This window comes from Balaenoptera musculus, chromosome 9, assembly GCF_009873245.2.
Source record: "Balaenoptera musculus isolate JJ_BM4_2016_0621 chromosome 9, mBalMus1.pri.v3, whole genome shotgun sequence".
NCBI classification, from domain to species: Eukaryota; Metazoa; Chordata; class Mammalia; order Artiodactyla; family Balaenopteridae; genus Balaenoptera; species Balaenoptera musculus.
The window spans coordinates 29,004,250-29,031,734 of NC_045793.1; the positions used below are offsets into that span (position 1 = coordinate 29,004,250).

The 27,485-nt window shown below is 35.6% G+C and overlaps 1 protein-coding gene and 1 non-coding gene across 25 annotated transcripts in view; one reads left to right on the top strand and one right to left on the bottom strand.

The window, feature by feature from the left end:
- CADPS2 (calcium dependent secretion activator 2) overlaps window positions 1–27,485 on the top strand; it is a 539,668-nt gene that overhangs the window by 314,094 nt on the left and 198,089 nt on the right. For all 24 annotated transcript variants that reach the window (XM_036862873.1, XM_036862885.1, XM_036862874.1 and 21 more), the window contains exon 9: window positions 23,804–23,870. In XM_036862873.1, the coding sequence (XP_036718768.1) occupies window positions 23,804–23,870 (67 nt within the window). The remainder of the gene's footprint in view (window positions 1–23,803; window positions 23,871–27,485) is intronic.
- On the bottom strand, window positions 10,223–10,295 carry TRNAQ-CUG. Its single transcript has one exon. It is a non-coding gene; the product is annotated as a tRNA-Gln (tRNA).

A 27,485-nucleotide genomic window follows, 5' to 3' on the forward strand; every position in this document is an offset into this window, starting at 1 on the left:
TGGACTTTGGGTGATTGTGATATGTCAATATAGGGTCATCAGTTGTAACAAATATACCACTCTGGTGTAAAATGTCAATATTGGGGAGAATTTGCTTGTATCGAGGCAGAGAGTCTAAGGAAATTTCCATACCTAACTTTTAATTTTTTCTGTGAGCCTAAAACTCTTCTTAAAAAATTAAATTAAAAGAACCTTATTTGAATATAAATATCTTAGTTGATTATATTTTTATGATATATTCTTATTTCTTGCAACTCTGTGATATGTTTATATAACTTATATATTTATATATCATTTGTATAATATGACTGATATCACTATTATATCAATTTACAGAGATTACTGAGGCATAAAGAGGTTAAGGAATTTGACCAAAGTCTTATAACTAGTAAGTGACCATGATTTAAACCCAATTTTGTCTCATTCCAGAGCTTGTTCTCTAAACCGTCAGACAACATTGCTTAAGAATACACAATACCTTTCTCAAGTGATCACCAGGTGTTCACAAAACTCAAATGCCACCATAGGCCAGGCAAGCCAAACAAAAGTGTGAAATGATTAAGTTTTAAGGTCAGAAAGAGGAGAATAGTCAGGGTTAGTGGAGTCAAGATAATATGCCCTACAAAAAGAAATTCAGAATCGCTTTTTGTGTTGCTGGGCTTTCAGAGCATATCTGCAGCCCCATTTGGCCCATCAGGTCACCGTGTTGCATCTCTTGGTTACAGGAATTATCCCTCACTATTCTTACCTTTGAATAATTGTTGAGGCTTTGCTAGTTGCCACATACTTAGAAATAGCATTTATTTATTTTCTTAATGAGTAAGGAACCTTAGACAGTCACATATTTTGAAAGTGATTTTAAGAGAATGAAAGGAATTAAAAATTAATGCACTTTTCTTTTTTTAAACCTCCTTCATATGTTCTTTTAAAATAATGAAGTCCCCATTGATGTACACTGCTATTATTCTGCCATCTAATCAGATGATCTTTTTCATTGTCTCCTCTGTGATTATCTGACATTAAGGTTTTAGAGGTATGGCCTTGCTAGTTATTGAATAACTAATTTGCAAACTCTCAGTATTAGGGTCTTGATTTAGGACATAATTCAGCATCAGTCTGGTATTTATTCATACTCTCAGAATTGTGTCACTCTATAAGCTTGGCATGGTGAATATCTTAATAAGTAAATTTTAAGCCTGTGTCTTTGTTGTAAATTATATACAAAAAAGCAAATCTTTTAGCCAAGTGAATATATTTGGCCCCTCTATGTGGTTACTTTGCTAAAATACATTTAGATACCATGTTGAGAAGACTTTGTTGAAATAGGCTTTACATGTTAAAAACTTCGAATATTGCTAGTTCAAGGAACTTACCTTAGTACAAAAGCAGATGATTTTGATTGTTTAAAATGTAATATTAGGAAACAAAATTGCTCATGTTAAAGTGCTCTAGAGTTTAGATAAAAATCAAAAACATCCCTTTAAAAGAATTCAGGTACAATACATAGAATTTAGATCACCAAATATTCAGACTCCTAAATCGGTAGCAAATTAAGTAACACACAGGGCTGGAGATGTGAATATTATATAATGAAGATAATAAAGGAGTTGAATGTGATGTGCCTTGGGTGCATGTTAGTAGCTAATTCCAATATGAATGCTTTGCAATCACTTGCCGGTTGAGATGCGTGTGTTCAGCTAAATGGAAATCTTGGACGTTCTCTCATACACCCCATTATTTGTAATTGAACACCTGATTTCTATCATGCAACAAATTAACATCTGCACTGGATCTTTTCTGCATATGGATACAATGATTAGAATTTTGCAGATAGGCAGATACTTGAAAACAAAAAGACAACATTGTGAAACACTTCCAGCCATAATTTTTGATTACATATTGAGAATCGTTTAATCATCTTACTCCATTTAATTAGCCCTTCTACTTAGGTCAATTGCTTTTTTTATTAACATGACATGTTAGCAGTTTGTTAATTGGCATGAAATAACATGAGACTTTTCAGGGTATTTTGTACGAGAAATACACGGGCCTAAGGAAGCCAGGGGAAATGCGAAGAGGTAAATGTATGCATTAGCTAATGCTAATGCCTTACAGCATGTACCATTGCCACCGAAGCCTGTGTTCCTTGGAACCCTTTGAATTTCTGTCCTTCCATTAGGCAGAATGAGTTTATGTGAGCAGTTTACGAAAATGTGAGACTGTGGGTACACATTTGAAATAGACGTCACTTTTCTGAAATTGAGAATGATGAAAAGTGAAGAAGAGATGGAGATACACATGTATATAAATAAATGCTAATAGGTGGGAGGAAGGTAGGCAGAGAGATACATGCATGTAGGAAAATTAAGAAAAGGATTTAGTCAGTATCAAGCCTTTAACCCCAAGCCTCTTCACCAGTGTTTTATGTTAGAAATAATTTTAACCCATCTGCAGTATCCCTTTCGTGGCATTGACTAAGGTCCTTTAATTTATTGATTCCGTATATGCCCGTTGAAGTAAAAATATATATATAATTCAGCTGATAAGTTTTTAAATGAATTAGAGTGCTACAAAATGATATACAAATTGCTGTGGAGTGTACTGTAAAGATACTATTAATTACACCTAGGAAGAAAGATTGATTTTCTTCCTTAACAATTCCTCCAGGGTTGTGGCACAAATAGCCGCATTGGGGAGGCAAGTGTTTAGCCAGAGCCCATTTAACCACCTTGCATTATATTCGATCATTTAAGTACAGATATTTTCTTTCTAAACCCTAAATGAATGCTTGTTGCAATCCCGTCACAACTTTGAGGAGCTATGTGATGGTGAGAATAAAGAGAATAGAATAATACTGGTTTCTCTGTTATTTCTTTATATTCTACTCGATTCTAAATAGGTTTTTGCGCTTACTTCACGCCAGCATAGAATTGAAGCACTAAAAGAGATTTGGGGATTACTTGACCCAACATTAGAGTTTTAGAGATAAAACACTGAGGGAAAGAGTGGTAAGCCTTTCCAAAGTATGTGTGGGTGTTTATTCCGTTAACCTGTCCTGAGTGTATCCTGGCAAATACAAAGATAACTTTACCTAACTCCCTCCCAGTGAGAATTTGTTTTCCTTTCCCGTTAGTAACATTTTCATGCACTTGGGGGCACTATGATCAAATTTAAGAAGAAAAGGGAAAAATGTTATGTTGTTAGGTTTATTTCAGTTAGAAAAATTGTTCCTAATACTACTATAAGGAAACCTTAACTAATTATATACTTTTAGGTAAAATACCTTTTAAATATATACTCGAGGTGGCTGAAGTTTTTGTTCAAGCTTCAGAATAGGTGTAGATTAACCAGTGGTTAACGTGCGTTGTCTGGACCAGGAGTATCAGCCTCACCTGAGAACTTGTTAGAAATACAGATTCTCAGGCCAGCTGCAGTGGATCAGCTACTCAGGGCATGGGACCCAACAATGTGTTTTCACAAGCTCTCTGTGCATGATTTCGTTGCTTGCTAATAACACTTGAGAAGCACTGGATTAGAATAAGTGAATGTCGACATACTTTAAAAATTTCTAACTGTTAAAAATCATTAGGTTAAAAATTAACTTCTCAGATGTGCTTGAAATGTTGTGAAAATGTGTTTCTCTGGAAAGTTTTCTCCCCTACATTAACAATAAATGAGTCTAAATTTATTTTTTTGTTCGTGATTGTACAGCTGGGTCCATATGAATCACAACAGTTAGTTGATTAGTCACTTTCATCCCCCCTCTCAAAAAAGAAACCAGTTTTAATCATCTGTTTTATATTATGTAAATAAATAAACCAATTAATGGAATTTCTCAAATTTAACTCCTTGGGATAGTAACAAGACATGACCTAGATTTTAACATAATGCTGCTAACAGTATTACATCTTAATAGTATCTTTATATTTATTATATAAATATAATATATATATTGGGTCATTTGATCCTAATGATAACCCTTTAAGGCAATTAAGAACCAATCGTTAGCTCTATTTACAGTTAAGAAAAACTGAGGCTCAACTGAGAACAGTTTCAGAATTCTTATCTAAGTGTGTTCCTCTGTCTCTGAGAGTTAGTGGAAACTACTGGGAGAGAATGCCTCTGCCCTTAAAAGAACAACTCCAAATCTCCAACGGTTTGAGTCAGGTAGGAGAATCTTCTGGAAATACGGTGACTGGACTGTGAGGGTGGGACCGAGTTTTCCCTTCCTGGAGATATTCTCTCACATCCTTCCTCCGTCCTGTGCTAGACCTCAGACATGCCCTACCTGCATCTCATTCTCTTTCTCTCCCATGATAGACTTCCCTTCCTATTTCTCTTTGGTCAGCTAGAATAAGGTAGAGCTTTTGAAAGTCTTCATGCTAAGGGAGAACAAATAAGAAAGTAATCACAGAGAATATAAGAAACTACCAGTAAAGCTTGCCATTATTCTGTAGATTCTGACCTGTTTATCTACTGTCCTGGGATACTAGGGGGTCTATCCAAAAAGCTGGCCTGAGTTAGATGGCATTTCATGCGGGTCCCCTGCTATTTTGCTCTTAGTCTTTTCTCCAAATGAAGACTCCTACATTAACGCCCAGCATCAGGGAGCGGCCTCCTGTTTAAGTAAGTAAACCCCTCCCATTCACAACCAGTCCAGCAACTAGGACAGGATGTATCTCGCCCAGTGTACAAGGAGTGGTCTTGATATTCCTGTTCTGAGCTCAAGACCACCTTCTCCATATATGAGAGGTTAAACCTTAGGTGAAGAGAAGCATTTTATGTATATATCAGTAGAAGCTGGGACCTGTTCCCTCACAGTTAACTACAACTGTGAAGTGAATCTTGTAGCAAAGTCAGAAAGTATGTTCAGTGAGTGTTGCTAATTAAAACTTAAAGGTGGTCCTTAATATATAGTTTCTATAGCGTTGAAAGTATCGGAAGTTGGTTATAAACTGTATGTTTCCTGTAGTTTGTAGCAATGACTATACCTACCTAATAGGATCGTTAATGAGTATTAATCAAGATAATATATGTAAAATACAAAGTACAATGCCTGGAATTCAGTAAATCTCAAAAAATGAAATGTAACCTGTTATAAAGAAAACAATGATGAAATGCATTGTGAATAGTTACCTGATACGAAGAATATCAACATAGGATGTGTGCTATGACAGGATATATTCTGATGTAATATTATAGTCTGTCATTTTACTCACTTTTTTTGGTTTTTGTTTTTGATTTTTTTAAATTTCAGATTGATTCAAAAGGTTAACTTGAATGCTAGCAAAATAAGTCTAACTTATTTAAACCTTTTTAAATTTCAGACTTTATTGTTTAAAATTGCTTTGATGTTTACTAGAATTCTGTATTTCTCTTTAGAGTTCATAAATACATTTTAATTTTATTTGATGATTAAGGATCATTTATTCACCTCTGGTCATCTGTCTGATTCTCTCTGACTTATAGGTACTCCCATGGTAGTTTATCTTCACTATTCATCATATTTTCTACCTTTTGTTAATGTTTATGGTGAGCATATCTTCCGTCCTAAAATGCACAAAGTAAATATAAATCAATTATCACTAAGGAGCAGCAACTCCAGGATATGTCTTATAGTCTCTGCAGTGAGGGTTTTTTTTTTTTTTTGTCTATTTCCTCTAATTATAGAGAGAGGAAGGGGTAGGGCCTCTCATAAATTGAAAATTATTTGGATTCTTAACAATTACAATTACAGTGTAATTTATGTTAACTTTCTAATAATCCATGCATCCCCCTAAAAAGCAGATATATATGTGCCTGCAACTGAATCACATCCCACACCCAGAGATGCAATTATGATATGGACCTTCAAACAAGATTCTCATTTCTTTTGCTAGGAAAAAAAATAGCCTGCCTTCTTAATTGGAAATGAACAGATCTTAAATTCTTCTGCTTTAGGTGGTGCCCTCATATGGAGAGAGGGGAAAAAAGCTATTTAGAGATCATTGTCATCTGTGTACTGATTTTTTTACACTCCATATTATTATGGTTGTGGTTATTTATTAAGAAAAATCCAGAGATACCTTCAGAATGGTTTCAGTTCTTTTCTGTGAAGTAATCTTGACATTATACAAATTCATCGGACAATTCTAGTCTTTGTCCCTAGCTGTATGACTAAATGGGAGAGAGCCTCTGCTTATAGTCATTTTAAAATTAGGTGTTTGTATACTTTTTTTTTTTTTTTTTTTTCTTTTTTTTTTTTTTTTTTATTCACACACACACACACTGTATTTTATTTTTACAAGACATAAATAGACTGACACCAAGCATTGTACATGGATGACCACAACAAAAGCAACAATGATTGCAATTACCAAACATGAAACACACTCATACTATGTCATAATATTGACATTCAGTCCAGTATACTTTTTAAATAAATAGTAAAATGGTTGTATAATCTCCTTTCCTCCATCTGTGTTTCTCTTCCACATCTATTACTTTTACTGGTGGATTAATAACTGTCAAATTAAGATGGGACTATTGACTTACTTGAACTAACGTATATTTGTGTTGTTTTGTGGAAAAACGTGCTGATTTCCTGTACTGACACATGCAAGAAAGAAAAGGACCAGATTTTGTTCCAGTGTTGCATTTCAGAGGGAAGTACCTCACAGGAATCTTTGGAAATGGTGTTAAAGTTGTCCTTTGACAAAAGTAGTAATATATTTCTCCAGTAGATGGTGCAAGCATCCCCCCCCAAAACACGAAGTGTTTTTACCTACTGAATGGAGAACTTGATAATAAAGGTGGCATTATTTAAGTAGTATTAAGTAATCTTCAAGACGTTTTCTTTTTTTAAAAAATGTAAGAAAATGTTAGAAGGTGAAGTGGTAGTTCATTTTGGACATATCAAACTTGTCAAGACATTTTATCACATTAATACAGAAAAACTTTAATGTTTAGCACTATATGAATAATCAAAGATGTCACTAATGTTAGTTTTAACCAAAAATATCTGAGACTTGAAATTCTGAATATGTTTTGTTAAATGTCAAAGGTTTTTTTTTCTATTGACTATCTTGATTTCATTTTTCTTTGTATCCTGCATTCATAGGCAGAAGCATTGTGTCTATAGTTTAATAAGCAAGTAAGTAAATAAGTGGAATTCTTAAGCTTTAAGTTAAAGGAGAAAGAGAAACATTTTACAAGTGTAGCCCAATGAATCCCAACCTGATTGTACATAGCCCTCTTATTACTGTTACCTTTATTTTGTTATTCATTCTCCTCCAAATAAATAGTTGCATGTGAGAGAGAAACTGAACATCGAAGTGTACTTTTTCATAGCAGTCTAGAGTTTTTTAGTAGTTTGATAAGTATCAATTTCTTAAGAACCTAAGGAATTCAGTAGCTGGGAAAGATAATACATGTACTCTATAGAAATATTGCTTTTATCTGATGAATGAAAAGAACTAGGTGTTTTGTTGTAACTTTTGTGATATTATAGTTATACTTCATTGTAGGAAAATGTATACTTAAATTTTTGTGCCACTCTTCAAAAGTCTTTTTTTCGTAAATGGGAAAAGTTGAAAAATTCATTGCCACTCTCCCCAACCTTTTCCAAAGAGTCCTTTAAAAAGTTAGATTGAAATCGTTTTCAGTATATACTACTATTACTAATATCATAAAGCTGATGATAATGATGATGCCTTCATTTACATTGTGCTTTATAATTTCAAAGGCTCCTTTACACACATCATTTAACTAGATTTTTGTAATGACACTATCTGTTATAATCAGAACAAATATTGCTATTTCTATTTTACAGGTGAAAAATAGTGAAAGTCACACCAGGCACATAGCAGTTAAAAGTTAAAGAGACTTAAAATCATTCATTTGTTTTCCCTCTCACTCTCTCTTTCTCTGTCATTCTTCTCTCTGTCTCTCATATTTTCACTCTTTCATCTCTATTTGGAAAGAGCTCTTATTCTGTGCCCCAATATTTGCTTCCATGTGGAGGAATATCCGTGACAGTAATACTCCTGGCTTCTCTCTACCCCCTTTTTTTTTTTCTTTTTTTTTGACGCGTCTGATTAGTTAGCTTGAGAGCAGCGGCTGGGCACGCAGAGATCAGCCCTTTCCACTCCATTTGTCCCTGGAACACCTGTTCAAACAACTGCTTGCCGCTGCTCCCTGCGTGAGTTTGTCAGGGGCGGGATCTCCACGTGGGCAGGCGTGGCCTGACCAGCGCTGTCTGTCCCTGGAGTGGGGAAAGTATGTCTGATAATAATACTGAACCTCATAAGGGAGCCCACTTCTTACAGAAATAAGCCACATTCTTCAGTATTATTGTTATCCCTAATAAGGTGATCTTTTAACTCTTGTTAACAACTCTTTGTCTTTAGCCAGTTTGCTCGGAACTCAGGCAAAGAAAAGAGGTACTAAATTATTGGGCCTTCTCAAAAACTCAAACCATGTTTGTATATCATGAAAGTTAAAATATATATATATATATATATACATACATTATATATATACATATATATATTTTAGCGGGAGTTAGAAATCTTTAGACATAGAATATATTCTATTGCATCTTAACTTAAAGGCCCCAGTGATACTGTGACCTTGGGGCTATTTTCAGCTGTGGTTCAAACTGTCTTGCCAGAAACCCTGGGAGTCCCTTTCGTGACTGATGGGCTTGTAGGCGAACTGGACTCCTGCACCTCAGTTCCTCCTTTCCCAGCAGCCACTTCGTCTTTCCTCTATGTTCTGAGTTTCTATATTAAGTTAAATATCAGGATAAAATTCTGCTGCTAAAACTTTGAATACTCTTGATTAGATAAATATGAAAATACCAACTTTATGGAAAATCCAAAGTCTGTCTAAGGCTTTTTCTTTTACATTTGTATATATTGTATAAATTTTTGCTGAAGATTTACTTTCTTCATTATGTTCTTATAATCATTCCTAATGACAAGACTAGAAATAGTCATTTAGTCATTCCAAAAACGCTTACGGAATATCTGCTGTATAAAGTCACAGTGCTGAGACAGGGTGGTGAGTGGTGACTGATGTGGTCCTTACCCTCACGGACCTTACTGTGTTGTGTTGGAAATAGACATTCATCCAGTGTGCCATGCCATGCACCATGGCAGGGCTGTGGAAGGAATGTCCACATCTCACCAAACACATGTAAGAAGGGCGTATGACCTCATTAGGGATGTCAGGGAGGGCTTCTCTGAGAAAGTGATAGTTGAACTCTGATGGATGGGAAGAAATTGGAAACATGAGAGGCGAGAACTAAATGAATTTAAATTGTTGGAAATGGATGGAATTGTAAGATATGTGGGACTGATGGGGCAAGACAGCCAACACACAAACAACCAGGGGAGCAGCGAGAACTCAGAGTATTGGTACAAAGGAGTACTTGGTGTCAAAAAAAAAAAAAAAAAAAAAAAAGAGCCAAGAAAAGTATCAAAGGATCTCAGCACAGGAATGTTCCAGATATGAGCTGTCTTGGAAATGTCTGTGACCAACTAATAAGTCTAGAATTCAAGAGCAGGGTGTCAGAGAAAGATTAGCAAGAACAAGAGCAAAGCTGCGTCCTCAGCCTGGAGTATTGGGCAGCTTATCAAAACAACCACTTAAGCTCAGAGGAACAGGGACTGAGACGCTGAGGCCAAGGTACAAGGTCGGAGCTGGCAGGGCAGCAAGGGGATCTCACTGCTCAGTCCAAATCTTGACCCAGAACTCAACAGTCCTCCTTGATGGCAGCTAAGATTGGTCACAAAGCACAAAAGTGAAGTTCAAGTGATACCATTCAGGTAAAACAAGGCTGTTGCAGAATGCTGAGTGTCAGGAGGAATTCAAATACCTTTACAAATAACTCACATGAAGATAAGTTAAAGATGGACGTAGACAGTTTGTTTTCTAAATTTTCAGAGCCCTCCAAAAATGTCCTCATTAACTAGGATCACAGAATAACGTTATAGAAAAAGAGACCTTTCTGGAATCAAACATAATCCATGGCGATGACGATCCAAATTTTACAGAAAACTTTTTGTTTTCAAATATAAATGTTTATAGCTTCTAAGTAAAGCAATGTCAGAAGTGAAGAGGATTTTTTAAAAATATTTATTTATTTGTTTGCTTATTTATTTTGGCTGCGCTGGGTCTTAGTTGCAACATGCGGGATTTTTTTTTTTTTTTTTAGTTGCAGCATGCATGCGGGATCTAGTTCCCTGACCAGGGCTCGAACCCGGGGCCCCTGCATCAGAAGCGTGGAGTCTTACCCACTGGACCACCAGGGAAGTCCCTGAAGAGGATATTTTTAATCATGATTAGGGTATTAGTTAATTCTGAACAGAATGCAAAAACCAAGTTATACGGTTGTAGTGCTTAAAGACTCATTAGCAGTTATCTAGTCCAGCTAACTTCCCAGAGTGTGTGCTGGAGAGCGTGACTCCTACATGGTCTTCTGTGAGAGAGAGTCTGTAATTTTGGAGACGCTGCCTGCACTGTTCTCCCCCCTCCTGTCCTCACTCCTCAGCATCTCATTTCCCAGGTCTATTACAGGCTCTTACTAGTCCTCACACACAGAACACTTAGCTTTGTTTAGCTTGGTATCTCTCACATTTATTTGCCTGCCAAACCTGTTCTGTCTTTGTGTACTACTTCTTTCTATCCAGATGTCCTGAGACACACAGTGGAAAACACTGAATCCCAAATCATCTTCTCGATGATTTTCTTTTTAGAGTGTGTGCAGTTTATAAAATGGGCATTTCATGTACGTATTTCACTTGAATTTAGCCTAAATATGAAGCAGGTAGAACAGATATATCCACTTACAGAAGAGGAAACTGAGGCCTACAATATCTGTGTTAACTCAGGATTACCTATACTGTATATATAGTTTAAAAGTGTGTGACCATTTTGCATTGCTTCAGGAATTTTGTGCCCCAAAAGGGAAGGTATTTCCAATACCTTCCAATACCTTATAAATAATATGTACTATGATACATGCATAAAAGCCTTTGCTAAAACTTTTGTTTCCTTATTTCCAAACCGTTTGCGTTTTCAGGGAGAAGAAAGCTTAATGGATTGTATCACAAAAATATCTAGGAGCGCCTAAGTAAATTATTTCATTTTCATCACCACGTGTGCCAGAGGTTTTTTGCTAAATGGTGCGGAGCTCCTTCCCTTTGGAATGTGTCGTAGCCCCTAGAGAGTCACATCTTCATAGCGTCTACCCTCCACCCTTCTCCCAGGAGATGGAGGTATAGGCTTGACTCTAAGCAAGTTTGCCTTGTTGGGGTAGGTTACTCAGTACCGTCTTGTGACATTTTTTTCCCTCTTATCCTCTTCTGAGACATTTTGTAATCAACTTGGAAAACTCACTAATTTTAACTTTTAACAAGGCAGTAAAGTTTCTGCACATGCAGAAAAGTAATATTATATTTCGAAGGACATTTAAACTGAGGAAAAACATGAAACCATGCCTACAAAATATGCACTCTCTAGTAGGGTATATTAGAATGAGACCCTAACATATTTGTATAACTTTCTAAATATCAGCATTGGTAAGATCATGAACCATTAAAAAATATGTATTGGGGCACTTTTTCTGCTAATTGAGATATAAAAGGGTACTGATGATCAGTTATCAAAAAATATAGGAAAAACTGCCTTTATAACAAAAGATTCCTCTGTACAGTTTGATTTAGTTCCATGGTTTGGCTTGTGTTTAGCTGTTTAAAACTACTTTTTGTAGAACTGCTTATAGTGTAATTGACCCAGATCAGTTTTGTTTCTAGGTGGTAGTGCATTGCCATTTATATTAGAACACCTCCTTTAAGAGTGGTCACTTGTAGATCTTGATGTCTCAATCTGAGGGTGGAATAGGGCTTTATGGTCTTCTCATCTTGGCAGTTTGTTTATATTCATATTCTAGTTTGTGAATAGCAAGCCAATTTTTTAAAAATATTTATTTATTTATTTGGTTGCGCTGGGTCTTAGTTGAGGCTCGAGGGGTCCTTAGCTGCAGCATGTGAACTCTTAGTTGCAGCATGCATGTGGGACCTAGTTCCCTGACCAGGGATTGAACCCGGGCCCCCTACATTGGGAGTGCAGAGTCTTAACCACTGCGCCACCAGGGAAGTCCCAGCAAGCCAGTTTTTAAAGGATAGCATTTATACCTTAGACTGTTAGACTTAATCTGAAAATGCTGATATGAGCTCAAGTTTAACTCCCATCTAGCTGAGATTAAACTAGCAGAAGATAAGACTTCTCAGAAAAAGGGTGGGGGGAGGCAGTTCATGTTACTGATTCTACAAAATGTGATACACAAAATGAAGAACTACATTTTATTCCTTTGCTGTTACAGGTCTCCTGCTGACATAGCACACGCATTTTAACTTCTTACTCAACAATAGGAGTTTCTGATTTTTCATTTTCATTCATCATTTCTTTCAAAATGTTCTGTGATTTTGTTTGGTGATGATCCTCTCCTTGCATCCTCACCTCTTGTTCTCTTTCCCATAAGAATTCAGGAAGTATATAAAAGCCAACTGGGAAGTATTTACTTCTAGGTTTCTTAATGCCCAGGTCACACTGCTGTTTTGAATCAGTTTCTTTTTCTCATCCATAGCTGAAAACAAAACCAAAAAATGAAAAAAAAAAAAAAAGGCTTAATCTTGTGGGGTTAAATAAAGGAAAGAATGTAGTGAAAGAAGGAAGATTCCTTTTATGCGGGGAAGCTGTGAGCACAGACTGTGCGGGGAATGACTGAAAGTGCCTGAGGGCATTTGGTCCCTATTGGTTTTCACATCAAATGCAGTGGTGCCCACGGATAGCCTGTATTGTTGTCAGTTAAATGGGATCATGAGTGTCTGAAAGGTGTTTGAGAATGAACCGAAAATCATTTTCACAAGTGGATGATTACTTCTGCCACATGTTAACCGAACTCTATCAGAATGGCCCAGATTTTTGAGCCTGCATTAATTGCTCTTTCAACCTTGACTGAGGTTTCTCTTTAAGAAAGCCCTTTCCAGGACTAAACTACTCTATATATTGATTTTTTTCTTTCTGTATTTTTCCTTGAAAAATGAAGGCTTATAGAAGAATAGGCTTTATCATTCAACATGTAGATTGATTGTTCCATTTCTTTGAATAAAAAGCTAGAGTCATAAGTGATCTGCCAAAAGTAATAGTCTTTTTTTTTCAAGCACCGAATAATTCCCAGTTTCTGTATACAATTATGTTTTTCAAATATTCATTAGTGATGATTTTTCACCATAAAGTAAAACCATGAACTCCCACACCATGGACTCCGTGCAAATAAATCATCATATTCTCCTATTAGAACTGTATGCCACCACTCTAATTGAAACTAAACTACAATATTTAGTAATATGTCTGGAGAATTTGTGTATGTTGAAGTGTTCTTTGAACAATCTTCAAGTTAGAAAGGTTTTAATAAGGTGCTTTTAAAGCGTTTGGATAGATGAGTTCTTTATTTCATATTACCATTTTCTATTTCAAATATGGCATAGAGAATATTAGCTGTTTCTTTACTATACTAGAAAAATATAGGGTATATTGTAGTTTAGACATACTGTGTTATGAAGATGAGTTAAATCTCAGTTTTTAAAACTAATCAAAATGAGCTCTTGAAATTTCATTAACTTTTGTGACTATATATATTAGCAAATAATATATAGCATTTATAGAAAATGGCTTAATTTATTAGTAAAACTAATTTCAGAGGTTTTTTGGCTTAAAGGAAGGCAAATCACAGAATGTTATATGGGAATCTGTTTTTTTAAAAAAAAATACTCAAAGGGGTACTGAATAAAAGACAAGCATTTAAAGTAATTTTATTTTACAAGCTTTGCAATGTGAACATGTTATGAAATGTAAATATCTACTTGAAAATTCAGCAAAAATAAGCTTCATATTTTACTGATTTTTGTTTTGCTTGAAGATTATTTTTACCAAGCTTCATTTTACTCAATAAATATATTGAGACCATTTTTTTGGTAATAGAGTAATGTATGTTGTTAATGATCAACATATCTCTACAGAAAAGTTTTTATTCCTGTTGTCACAGAACATTCTGATGGATTTCATTAAGATTCTGCTTTTGTTTGTCCACAAATGAAAACTTTTAGAAGCAACTGTGGTATGTGTTCCAGTTGGCGTCTTAAGTTAACAGATAACTCTTTTAAGGATCACGTTGAGATCATAGAGGTCGTATAATTTTTAATGTTAAGTATTGAGATTCTCTAATGACCATATATAAATGTGATGTAGTAGATGAAAAATAATGACCCGTTTGCCTTGTTGATAGTAACTGTATTGACTTGAGGTTTGGCTATACCAAAACTTTTATTTTCTCTTTTTTTTTTTTTCTCTTTTCTTGACATTTTTCCTAACAGCCTGGTACATAAACTATGTCCATACCATATTTTAAATATACAAGCAAAAATTCATAAAGTTCATTGTCTCTTAGCTTTGATATTTGAGGATAGAGCATGACCTAAGAATAGTTAGAAATAATACCAAAAAAAAAGTCGTAGGTGAGTGGAGCATTGATAACACGTTAGTTTGTTTTGTGCCTTGTTTCCTAGCTGATTCCTATGTTTCTTTGGGTGAAATAGTACTCTCCATTAGAAACAGCCCTAGAAGAGGGATTAATACTTTAAGATTATTGCTGTATTTATACTGATTTATAAAACCAAATGCTTCAAGGCTTTACTCTTATGTGTTAAATCCGAGCTTTGTGTCAGGGCTCCTAACTTCTTTGTTACCTAATCCCATGTAAGAAGAGAAGATTTTAAAGTTAAGCAGGCAATTTTTTGTTCAAAGGGAACAGCTTCTTAATACCTTACTTAAGTTGGGTGTATTGATGAAAGCAAACACTTTAAAATAGTATCTGAGCAGTTATTTTTAAATAACCCAAAATACTCTATAGTTACATGAGTATTGTGATGTATTGGAAATATTTCGATGGAAAAAGTGTTATATTGAGTATCAGTTTAGCATTGGAAATATGTGCTTTTGAACTGTGTTACATACAATAGAATATATCTTCTGTCCCCATTTAAATAATGTTGAATCAAATTTAACTCCGATTAGGGAATTTTTTTCCTAGGGTCGTACTCTAATACAGAGTACTGGAGAATGTAATATGACTACGACTGTGAAAACTACTGGTATGTGTTCCTTTTCCATCCATTTCTTTGTTGGTTTTTTTTTTGGCCATGCCACCCGGCTTGTTGCATCTTAGTTCCCGGACCAGCGATCGAACCTGGGGCCCCTGCAGTGGAAGCTCAGAGTCCTAACCACTGGACCAGCAGGGAATTCCCTCTATCCATTTCTTAGTAACTGAGATAATTTAACAAGGGTGAGAAAACATGTTTTGTTTAAAATCAGATTCTGTAGGTTGATGAAAATGAATCATGTTGAAAGCCCCACCAAAACTAAAACAAAAGACTTGCTTTTGGTTTGCTCTTTAAAACCTCTTTAAATAAGGTGACAAAAATTCACTCATTAGAGAATGTTGGTCTCATGCTGTGTGATAAATATTTATTTTATTGGGTAACATTATAAATTGTCACACAAAACCCAGTTAAATGTGTTTTCCCAGTTTGCCTGGTATTTGGCAGGTCTAATTTACATACTCTTAAAAAAAACTTTTTAAATTTGAGATAATCCTACAATTGAGAGGAAGCTAGTAATGACTCAGCAGGTTACTAAATATTCAGGGAGAATACAGTTGCATAGCAGACCGCACCCCCTTAACAACATTACTATACGAGCCAAGGTACTCTGTCTGTCCCAGATGACAAATGCACTTCTTGGATGATGTTCTCTACACCTTTATGGGGTAGAATCAGATTTCATAAAGCTTTAAAAAAATGAATTTTTCCAGAGTTCAGACAGCAGGAAAATAATATTAATAATAGATTTCTTAAATTCTAAACTATTTTTATAAAACAGAAATAAGTGACAAGTAAATAACTCTCAAGGATTTGTTTAATCATCACTATTGCCATTGTATGTCAAATAGATTTGGTCCTACCAGGCGTACCTTCTCCTTTTACAGGACTATGCAGTTATAATTGATGTTCATGGTAATGACCCCAAGATGTTTATAGGGTCCTTTTCTAAATCATTAAAGAATGATCAAATTATATTTTATGACTATTTGAAGTCAACCTATTGTATACAAATTCTTTAAAAATTCATTATAGATGAATATACAGTCTCTCTATGTAGAATAACTCATTTTTCAGTAATCATTGCTGTGTAAGTATAATGAAATGAATCTGTTGCCTAGTATAACATAATATGTTAAATGTAACTTTAGTGTATTTTTCTGAAATTAAAAAAAACTTATTGGATTTTTATCCATAAAAGAGATAATTTATAACCTAACACTCAACATTAAAAACAACAACAACAAAAAATGGAACTCTGAATTCAACAGCAGTGCTAGGCATACAGATGAGTTAGGAGAGAATGCATCTTGAGTGATGAATTGGGCGATTGGGATTGACATGTATACAGTGATGTGTATAAAATTGATGACTAAAAAAAAAAATCCAACGCAGTCAAAAATAAAAATAAATAAAATAAATAAATTAAAAAACAAAAGAATGCATCTTGGTTTTTACAGATGCTTTCTAATAAATGGATTATCTGATTGTAACCAAATATTCAAATGATTTTGGATCCTTTTTCCTTACTTTCTTTACACTTTAATCGTCCCCTGATAAGACCACCCACCTACAAAGAATTTAGACTGCTCTAAATATCAGAACTTAAGAATAGCTTTGAAAACTGGAAAACCCATTTAACCATTAAAGTTTATAGGAATTTGCCACTGTACTCAAAGTGACAAAGGTCCTCATCTTTGGTCTATAGATATTCAACTTAGTCATGTCAGAAATATTGTTTATGGAGCTGTAATGCCCACATCCTTCAAATCCTTAATAAAAGTGATTTTTTTCTAATGATAAAAGATGAGTTCTCATACATTGTTAATGACAATGCAAAATTGTACAGCCATGGAAAACAATTTGGCAGTTTCTTATAAAGTTAAACACACTTTCAGTGTAACTCAGTAATCCCAATCCTAGATAATTACCTAGGAGAAATGCAAACATGTGCCCACACAAACACTTACATGTGAATGGCTATAGCAGCTTTATTTACGATAGCCAAAAAGGTGGAAACAACTCAAATGTCCACCAACTGGTAAAAGGATAAACACATTGAAGTCATACATTGAAATAAAGAGGAATGAACTCCTGATACAGACAAAAGCTGAATCTCAAAAACTTTATACTGAGTGAAAGATGCCAGACACCAAAGGCTACATACTGTATAATTCCACTTATATGACACCCTGGAAAACAAAAAACTATAAGGTCAGAAATCAGATCAGTGGTTGCAAAGCTGCGGATGTGAGGAGGAGATGGATCATAAAAAGGCATGAAGGAGCCTTTGGGTGGGGGGTGGAAGTGTTCTATAAATTCATTGTGGTGGTGGTTACATTCCTCCTATTTCAAGTTTCATCCAATTATACACCTAAAATGGGTGAATTTTACTTTAGGTAATCTACCAGTAAACCTTACTTAAATGACAACAACAACAAAAAAATGGAAGACATGCTCAAGATAGAAATTGTGAAAATGGAGAAAGGCATGAAGAAGAAAATAAAATTTATCTTTAATCTCACCAGCCAGATACTCACTTCAGGTTTCCCATTTTGATACATCTTTCTGGATTTTTATCCCCATGCATACAGTATAAGTTCATGTGACAGCTTTTTTAAAACAATATTATTATAATTTTCCATATCATTCTTTTTGGCCTCACTTTATTTTTTTTAAAAAAACATCTTTATTGGAGTATAATTGCTTTACAATGGTGTGTTAGTTTCTGCTTTATAACAGAGTGAATCAGTTATACATATACATATGTCCCCATATCTCTTCCCTCTTGCGTTTCCCTCCCTCCCACCCTCCCTATCCCACCCCTCTAGGTGGTCACAAAGCACCGAGCTGATCTCCCTGTGCTATGCGGCTGCTTCCCACTAGCTAGCTATTTTACGTTTGGTAGTGTATATGTGTCCATGCCACTCTCTCACTTTGTCCCAGCTTACCCTTCCCCCTCCCTGTGTCCTCAAGTCCATTCTCTAGTAGGTCTGTGTCTTTATTCCCGTCTTGCCCCTAGGTTCTTCAAAACTTTTTTTTTTTTTAATCCATATATGTGTGTTAGCATACGGTATTTGTTTTTCTCTGACTTACTTCACTCTGTATGACAGACTCTAGGTCCATCCACCTCACTACAAATAACTCAGTTTTGTTTCTTTTTATGGCTGAGTAATATTCCATTGTATATATGTGCCACATCTTCTTTTTCCATTCATCTGTTGGTGGACACGTAGGTTGCTTCCATGTCCTGGCTATTGTAAATAGAGCTGCAATGAACATTTTGGTACATGACTCTTCTTGAATTATGGTTTTCTCAGGTTATATGCCCAGTAGTGGGATATGGGTCGTATGATAGTTCTATTTTTAGTTTTTTAAGGAAGCTCCATACTGTTCTCCATAGTGGCTGTATCAATTTACATTCCCACCAACAGTGCAAGAGGGTTCCCTTTTCTCCACACCCTCTCCAGCATTTACTGTTTGTAGATTTTTTGATGATGGCCATTCTGACTGGTGTGAGGTGATACCTCATTGTAGTTTTGATTTGCATTTCTCAATGATTAGTGATGTTGAGCATCCTTTCATGTGTTTGTTGGCAATCTGTATATCTTCTTTGGAGAATGTCTGTTTAGGTCTTCTGCCCATTTTTGGATTAGGTTGTTTGTTTTTTTGATATTGAGCTGCATGAGCTGCTTGTATATTTTGGAGATTAATCCTTTGTCAGTTGCTTCATTTGCAAATATTTTCTCCCATTCTGAGGGTTGTCTTTTGGTCTTGTTTATGGTTTCCTTTGCTGTGCAAAAGCTTTTAAGTTTCATTAGGTCCCATGTGTTTATTTTTGTTTTTATTTCCATTTCTCTAGGAGGTGGGTCAAAAAGGATCTTGCTGTGATTTATGTCGTAGAGTGTTCTGCCTATGTATTCCTCTAAGAGTTTGATAGTGTCTGGCCTTACATTTAGGTCTTTAATCCATTTTGAGTTTATTTTTGTGTATGATGTTAGGGAGTGTTCTAATTTCATTCTTTTATATGTAGCTGTCCAGTTTTCCCAGCACCACTTATTGAAGAGGCTGTCTTTTCTCCACTGTATATTCTTGCCTCCTTTATCAAAGATAAGGTGACCATATGTGCGTGGGTTTATCTCTGGGCTTGCTATCCTGTTCCATTGATCCATATTTCTGTTTTTGTGCCAGTACCATACTGTCTTGATTACTGTAGTTTTGTAGTATAGTCTGAAGTCTGGGAGCCTGATTCCTCCAGCTCCGTTTTTCTTTCTCAAGATTGCTTTGGCTCTTTGGGGTCTTTTGTGTCTCCATACAAATTGTGAAATTTTTTGTTCTAGTTCTGTGAAAAATGCCAGTGGTAGTTTGATAGGGATTGCACTGAATCTGTAGATTGCTTTGGGTAGTAGAGTCATTTTCACAATGTTGATTCTTCCAATCCAAGAACATGGTATATCTCTACTTCTATTTGTATCATCTTTAGCTTCTTTCGTCAGTGTCTTATAATTTTCTGCATACAGGTCTTTTGTCTCCTTAGGTAGGTTTATTCCTAGATATTTTATTCTTTTTGTTGCAGTGGTAAATGGGAGTGTTTTCTTAATTTCTTTTTCAGATTTTTCATCATTAGTATATAGCAATGCCAGAGATTTCTGTGTATTAATTTTGTATCCTGCCACTTTACCAAATTCATTGATTAGCTCTGGTAGTTTTCTGGTAGCATCTTTAGGATTCTCTATGTACAGTATCATATCATCTGGAAACAGTGACAGCTTTACTTCTTCTTTTCCGACTTGGATTCCTTTTATTTCTTTTTCTTCTCTGATTGCTGTGGCTAAAACTTCCAAAACTATGTTGAATAATAGTGGTGAGAGTGGGCAACCTTGTCTTGTTCCTGATCTTAGTGGAAATGGTTTCAGTTTTTCACCAGTGAGAACAATGTTGGCTATGGGTTTGTCATATATGGCCTTTATTATGTTGAGGTAAGTTCCCTCTATGCCTACTTTCTGGAGGGTTTTTTATCATAAATGGGTGTTGAATTTTGTCAGAAGCTTTCTCTGCATCTATTGAGATGATCATATGGTTCTTCTCCTTCAATTTGTTAATATGGTGTATCACGTTGATTGATTTGCATATATTGAAGAATCCTTGCATTCCTGGGATAAACCCCAGTTGATCATGATGTATGATCATTTTAATGTGCTGCTGGATTCTGTTTGCTAGTATTTTGTTGAGGATTTTTGCATCTATGTTCATCAGTGATATTGGCCTGTACTTTTCTTTCTTTGTGACATCTTTGTCTGGTTTTGGTATCAGGCTGATGGTGGCCTCGTAGAATGAGTTTGGGGGTGTTCCTCCCTCTGCTATATTTTGGAAGAGTTTGAGAAGGATAGGTGTTAGCTCTTCTCTAAATGTTTGATAGAATTCTCCTGTGAAGCCATCTGGCCCTGGGCTTTTGTTTTTGGCATCACTCTCAATGGCAACCTAATCATTTTAACTGCTTGATTCTTAGATGGTTTTTGAGTTTTTGCTCTTAAACAACATTGATGAACATCTTTTTTCTTCATTCTCCCCTCAATTTTAAATGTGTCTTTTATGCCAGGAATCTGCTTTTATACAGTGAAAAAGCAGCTAGATGGTGATATTGATGCCTGATTCCAGAACTCATGCTTATAGTGAAAAATCTCAGATTTGTTGAAGTTTCATGTGTTCTTATTTGGTATAGTTATCTTTTCTGATATCTTTTATTTATGTTCAGAAATTTCGTATGTAAAATTTTTGTCTGGCTAATATGAAAACTAAAGGGCAGGAACTATCATATTTTTCCTACATAGCATTTGTAACATTTCCTTTATGCAGAAATGTTTACTTTTGTTGAATGTAACTTTTTTCTTATATAGAGACTAAAACTCTTATGAGCAATTTCTTTCTAGAAATGTTTGATCAATTGTGACTTCTTCTGTATATATTCTGTTGAATTCTAGTGCAATAGTGCATAATACCTCAAGGCCCAACATTCAAATGCTTACCTTGGTTCCAGTCTTGAATTGTTTTTTATTCTAATAATATCTTTCAGTATACACGTGTAAATCCACCCACCCCTCTGCTTTCTGTCTTCACAGAAACCATACCTTTTCATTCCAAATGTAGTGAGGCATCATTTTTAATGAGGTTGCAGATGACAGTATTATCCCTTATGCAGAACCTTCACTGTCTGCAAGACTTACACTTGCTTGTGGTGTTGATGGTTTGTGTACCCCTATTCACTTTCACTTATGTCTGATCTAGTAGCCCAGCAGCATGCTAAGTGAGACACGTTGAAGAACCAGCCTGTGGTCACAGGCAGCGGTTATTCCAGATGCCCTTTTGGCTCCTTGGCAGCTATTTGGTGCACACCTTGCTAGTGAACTTGTACAGAGAGCATCTGTCGTGTCCACAGTGTATAGCTCCTGAGGTCATTGCTGTTAACCCTGTAATAGGAGCTTGGGTGTGTGCCTTTCAGCAGAGGAAAATTACATAGGGAAGACAGAAAGAGAGCAACTGAACACCTATCACTGGGACCATAGAAGAGAAATTAGAGGCTAGAGCAAAGATGGGGCAAAGGGTTTCAAGGGGCCCTCAGGAGGAGATAGTGAACAGGTGAGAACAGTAGCGGTAGATATTTCTGATAGACTCTAAATGCATTCGCATTACATCCACAAGCGCAGACGATAGGTCATCAAGGGTATTCTGAGAACCAAATAGAAGTTCGCCAAACCCTTCAGCTAGCTGATGTGTCTGAGAGAAAGAAAATATATAATTAATTTGGGCAGTTTTGGGTGATGCTTTCCAGGCAAGAGCCTAGGATTTATGTTGACTTTTAGTAACCCCATGTTTGTTTGTATGTTTTTATTCAGAAAATTTAGAAATACAAGGAATAAAGAAGGCAACTCAAATCTTCCATAATCCCACCACTCAAAGGCACTATTACTAAAATTTTGGATTATCTATTTCGTATTTTTTTTTTACAAATTTCAAATCACTAAGTATTTATGTATCAATAGTTTTGAATCTGCTCTTTTCCCATAACATTATGCAATGAGATTTTCTTTATGTTATTTTATCAAAAATATTTTTTCAGTGGCATAGTATTTCTATGCATTTTCCAGCATTTATTAAACATTCACCTACTGTTGGACGTTTAAGTTGTTACCTTTTTCATAATGTAAATAACGCTGTTCTAAGTATCCATGTAGCATACATCTTTGTGTGTGTATCTAATTATTTCCCTAGTTCCATGATGAAGAGGTGGAGACCGTTTCTATATACTGCCATGTTATCCTGCAGGAAGGTGGTCTTATGTTACACTCCACTAGCAGTGAATAAGAAATCCCATCATTTCAGCACACCTTAGCTAATATCCCATATTTTTTTCAAAAGGGGGCAAAGAGTATGTTTGTTTTGTTTTACAAAAGAGAATTACTTTCATAAGACAGAAACTAAAAATTCAAGCTAAGGTTTCAGTTTTTAAAATTGAGAGAAAGTCTGAAGACTTTAAGCCCCTAAACAAACTATTAGCTATAGTCCTTTTTTTAAATCACTCAGAATTGTTTATAAATTAAGTTAGTTTGAATAGCCTCTGCAGTGTTAAACCTCCACATTAGCAAAAGGGATTGTGATAAAATATTGTAAAGTCTTACTTTAATTTAAAAATTAGCTCTCTATTTGTCATATTTTAAACTTCTAACAATGTTTTCCACTTTTGTAGGAGGTATGTGGTATAATTTTAAACAGCTCTCCATGACACACTCATACTTGATTAATTTTTAATTTCTTCTCTTTCCTCCTTGATACTGAAGCTTACATCTGTATATTCAGTAAGAACAAAAGTTCTCTTCTCCAATGATTGACTACGTGAATCATTTCAATTCAGGTTACTAATAGCCGTGCAAAGTTAAACAAAAGCCTTGGTTGAAACTGTGTTGCGTTATACAGTGTCGTCTTCATTATGATCTAAATTTCATAGTTAGGAAAATTTGCAGTAAGAAGCTTGCATAAGTCAGGCAAATCTCCGAATTATGGAGCTGGCAGGGACCTCAGAAATCATCACATCCAGTCCTTTCATTTGCTGGTTGAGGAAATGGAAACTGAGATTGGTGCAGGCACATCTCGGGAACACTCAGCCGGGCAGCGACCCTTCACCATGGGTTCTGGACTCTGCAACCAGCTCCCTGCCAGGCCACGGTCCTCAGCCCCAGTCACCTGAGAGCTGAAACATTTGGTACTATAGCCTCAATCTGTAGCCTTTGTCTCTCCTAAGAAATATGTGTAAGAATGAAATTCCTACTGCTTCTTTGATTATCCTTTCTAACTCCAACTTCGCTCAATTTGTGGGAAGAACTGACAGTTGATAATCCACATAAACCAATTCCCTTTCAAAAAGCCTTAGAACAGGTTCAGTCATTTTGTAACACAGAAGCTGCGTGCCGTCACAGATTCCAAATGAACTAAACTTTGCCTTTAGCAGGCTTGTCGCAAGAATAGATACCTATGGAAGAAATACGATTACGTGGAACCACACCATTATTCACGTAAAGTATTCTTTTACTTGTTTTTCTTACCAGATATCTGTATGCCCTTGGACAGAAGGTCTGGAAAAGATGGAAAAAACGTTACTTTGTTCTTGTTCAGGTAAGTAGATTTTTTTCCTGTTACATAATCACTCTAAGCCATTCTCAAATTTTTTTGTGGGTTGTATCTATCAATATTCACTGTATCAGAAATTAAAACTGAGAAATTTAAAAAATATTTTAATTCATTTTAAAATAAAAGTGGTAAGTCCATTATATGCCAACGCAAATAACCTTTTTATTTAAAATAACTATTTTTCAGGCCAAACATTTTAGTGATATGAGTGGCATTATTTTATGCTTTTGTACCCCTCTTTAATGTTCTGGCTTAATAAAATAGAATGCAGCTGCATTTTCACATCAGCTTCTGCCTTCAATCTGTTGCAATCTCAGGTGAAATTTAGCCTCTGGAAAACTCCACTATACGCTCTTGAGAGAGTAAGTGTGAAACAGGCAAAGATGTTTGAATATTGTTAGAAAAATGGTTTTGACTTCACAAGTCCCTGAAAGGATCTTGAAGAGCTCCAGGATCCCAAGAGCATACCTCGAGAGTCACTGCATTGTTCTGATAGTTCATGGATAAAACTTAGTACATAGAAACATGCATTTTTATAAAAATGTACCATATATATCACTTATTCACATGTACAGGTCTTTAAATTACCTTGACTGGTAGATTTGTTTGTGATAGGATTCTGAATGTAGACAGGTTATTGGAATGTACACTTCAGTTGACTCTTTTCTGTTTTGGTTTGGTTTTTGAATCATGGATGACCTTTGCTCATGGAATATACTCATTTAGTTAAAGTTACATTAAAGAATAACTTCGAGTAATAGTCATTCCATTTCATGATAAATGCAAGCTGTTTTGTTCCCAGTGAATATTTATGAAAAGAGAAGCTCTCTTGGGATCCTTAACACAAAACAGTCTGTAAAATCTCATCGATTCCTATTCACACATTAAGTAGTTTAAATAGCCCAGATCAGATTAACATGGTGAAATTCCAAGGAAGGAAAATTATTTGCTGTCTTCCAGAAATAAAGCCGTCTATCAACTGCTAGATAAAATTATTTTATTGATGTGCCATAATAGCATGGTAACTTCATGAAAAGTATAACCTTTTCATCAAAAGTGCTTTTTTTCCCCTGGGTAAAGTGTGACTTTTTCTTATGTAAATAGAACCAATATTTGGTCAACCAGTTTAATAAAAGATGCACGCATGTGCGCACACACACTGACAATCTTTTGATATAAACCCCAAGCGTTTGCTTTGAGAAAGGGCTCCCTGTTGGGAGTTCTCAGTGATCTTCCTCCAAAAACCACACCTGTAAGCCATCTTCTTTGGTTTCCAGGTTTAATTTCTTGACGTTGGCACAAGAATTGAAATGCATTTACCAGGCAGTTTGAGTGCAGATCTTTCTCCACTTATAGATGTCTCACCCACATCTAATTTGACAAGTTTGTGTTAGTGACTTGTCTTTGTCAAAGCTTTCCAAGCATTCAACTGATTTTTTTGTAGGAAGTGCAGCTTCTTTTTCATAGTCATATGTCATTCATTTACATAGAATCTCATAAGTTCCCATCCCATAAGTTCAATAGCTAATGTTATTGGCCTAAGCAAACCCTACTGACTCTTAGCAAGCATAGAGTTTAACTGGTGGAAATATGTATGAGAGCACATGAGAATGTCACCCAGTAACCACAGATGTTCAACATGTCATACCTTTTAGTCATTATGGTTTTTTTAGAGCAGTTTTAGGTTCACAACAATATTTAAGGGAAGGTACAGAGATTTCCTATATATCCTCTGTCCCCAGACATAGCCTCCTCCACTGTCAACATCACTCACCAGAGCGGTACATTTGTTACCAAGGATGAACCTACGTTGACACATCATCTGCATCAAAAGTCCGTAGTTTTTATTAGGGTTCACATTTGGTGTTGTACCTCTGTGTATTTGGACAAACATACTATTCATTATTGTAACATCATACAAAGCATTTTCACTGCCTTGAAAATCCTCTGTGTTCTGCCTATTCATCTTCCCCCCCACCTTTGGCAACCCTTGATCTTTTTACCATAGTTTTGCTGTTTCCAGAAAGTCATAGAGTTGGAATCATGCAGTATGTAGCCTTTTCAGATTAGCTTCTTTCACTTACGAATTTGCATTTAAGACTTTTCCATGTTTTTTCATAGCTCGAAAGCTCATTTCTTTTTAGCACTAAATAATATTCCATTGTCTGGATGAATCACAGTTCATTTATTCATCTGCTGAAGGACATCTTGGTTGCTTCCAAATTTTGGCAGTTATGAATTGAGCTGCTATACACGTTTGTGTGCAGGTTTTTGTGTAGACATAACTTTCCAGCTCCTTTGGGTAAATGCCAAGGAGTGTGATTGCTGGATCATATTCGTTATTTTTTAAAGAATGAATCAGAGAATGTTTGTTGTGTAGAGATCCAGTGAAGTGACAGTAGGCTAAAAGAGTTTCTTATATACTGATTGTCTTAATATGAAAAGCTAGGCCTTAGTAGATCAGTCTTGAGAGGTCAAATGGACACCTCATGCTTCTGGCCAGGTAAAGTTCAAGGTAATCTTTTGCTCCTCTTCTGGCCAGGTAAAGTTCAAGGTAATCCTTTGCTCCTTACCTTATTTTCTGGCATATGATCACAAGAATCAAGTTATAAAACAACCACGTATACTTTATCACCCCATAAGAGAGTTTAGAACTGAAAGAAGGAAGTTGAATACTTTTGAGATCATTAATTGGTATGTCTTTTAGGAACATTAACCATGTCTTTGGAGAGCTAGAAAGTTCTCCACGTAACAAAAATATGTTTAACATTTTAAAGGCAAAATTCAGTTTAAACCAAACGAGGTAAACCTCTATACCCCATAATTAAAATTTAGGAAAAACACCACCAAACTATCATGAATTCAGATTTATTCTACCTGAGGTATCATCTTAAAATTTGAAGTCATATTTAAGCATTGTATCTTTACACAAATATATGTATGTACGTGTACTCACACAAAGAATCCCATGCCCAAGTGTTTTGCGATTTACATGCCAGTAGTCTGGCAACTTTTTGAAGTTTTAAATACAATTGAATCTTCCTTTCAATTCCAAATGTAATGGGAAGACAAATTGAATGTACCCACTTCAAAATCAAGATGGGTATGTATGGAGATTGAGCAAGAAGGACTCATTGGGAAGAACCAGGTAGTTTTATCAGTATTTTTAAAGATAGCTCTCATTCTATTGGCAAATAGTTCGTAGATCTATACCTGCAGGCTGCACTATTAAAAGGTGAAGGAGTCATTTTCGGAGAGGACAGTATACCCCTGCTGTGTCTGCTGCCGCCATCGTCACAGTGGTGCTCTGGTGATAATGTGAATCTCATCACCACTTGTGAGTGTGTATTATATGAGTGATATAGCTGGAGATCTAGCCATCAGCCCAAGAATTTGTACTCATAAAAATTGATTGAGAGTCGGGTTTGGTCAGCTGCAAAGTCATTGTTCAAAGTGAACACTTGCAGAGCTGCTGAGGTGAAGAGACTTTTCAAAGACTCTTACATAAACATTTAAATCAGAGTTGAAAATGGGAAAATGAATTACTTATCAATGTGGGGTGTTTATTTAGCTTCTAAGTAAGATTAGTTTTGGACCCCA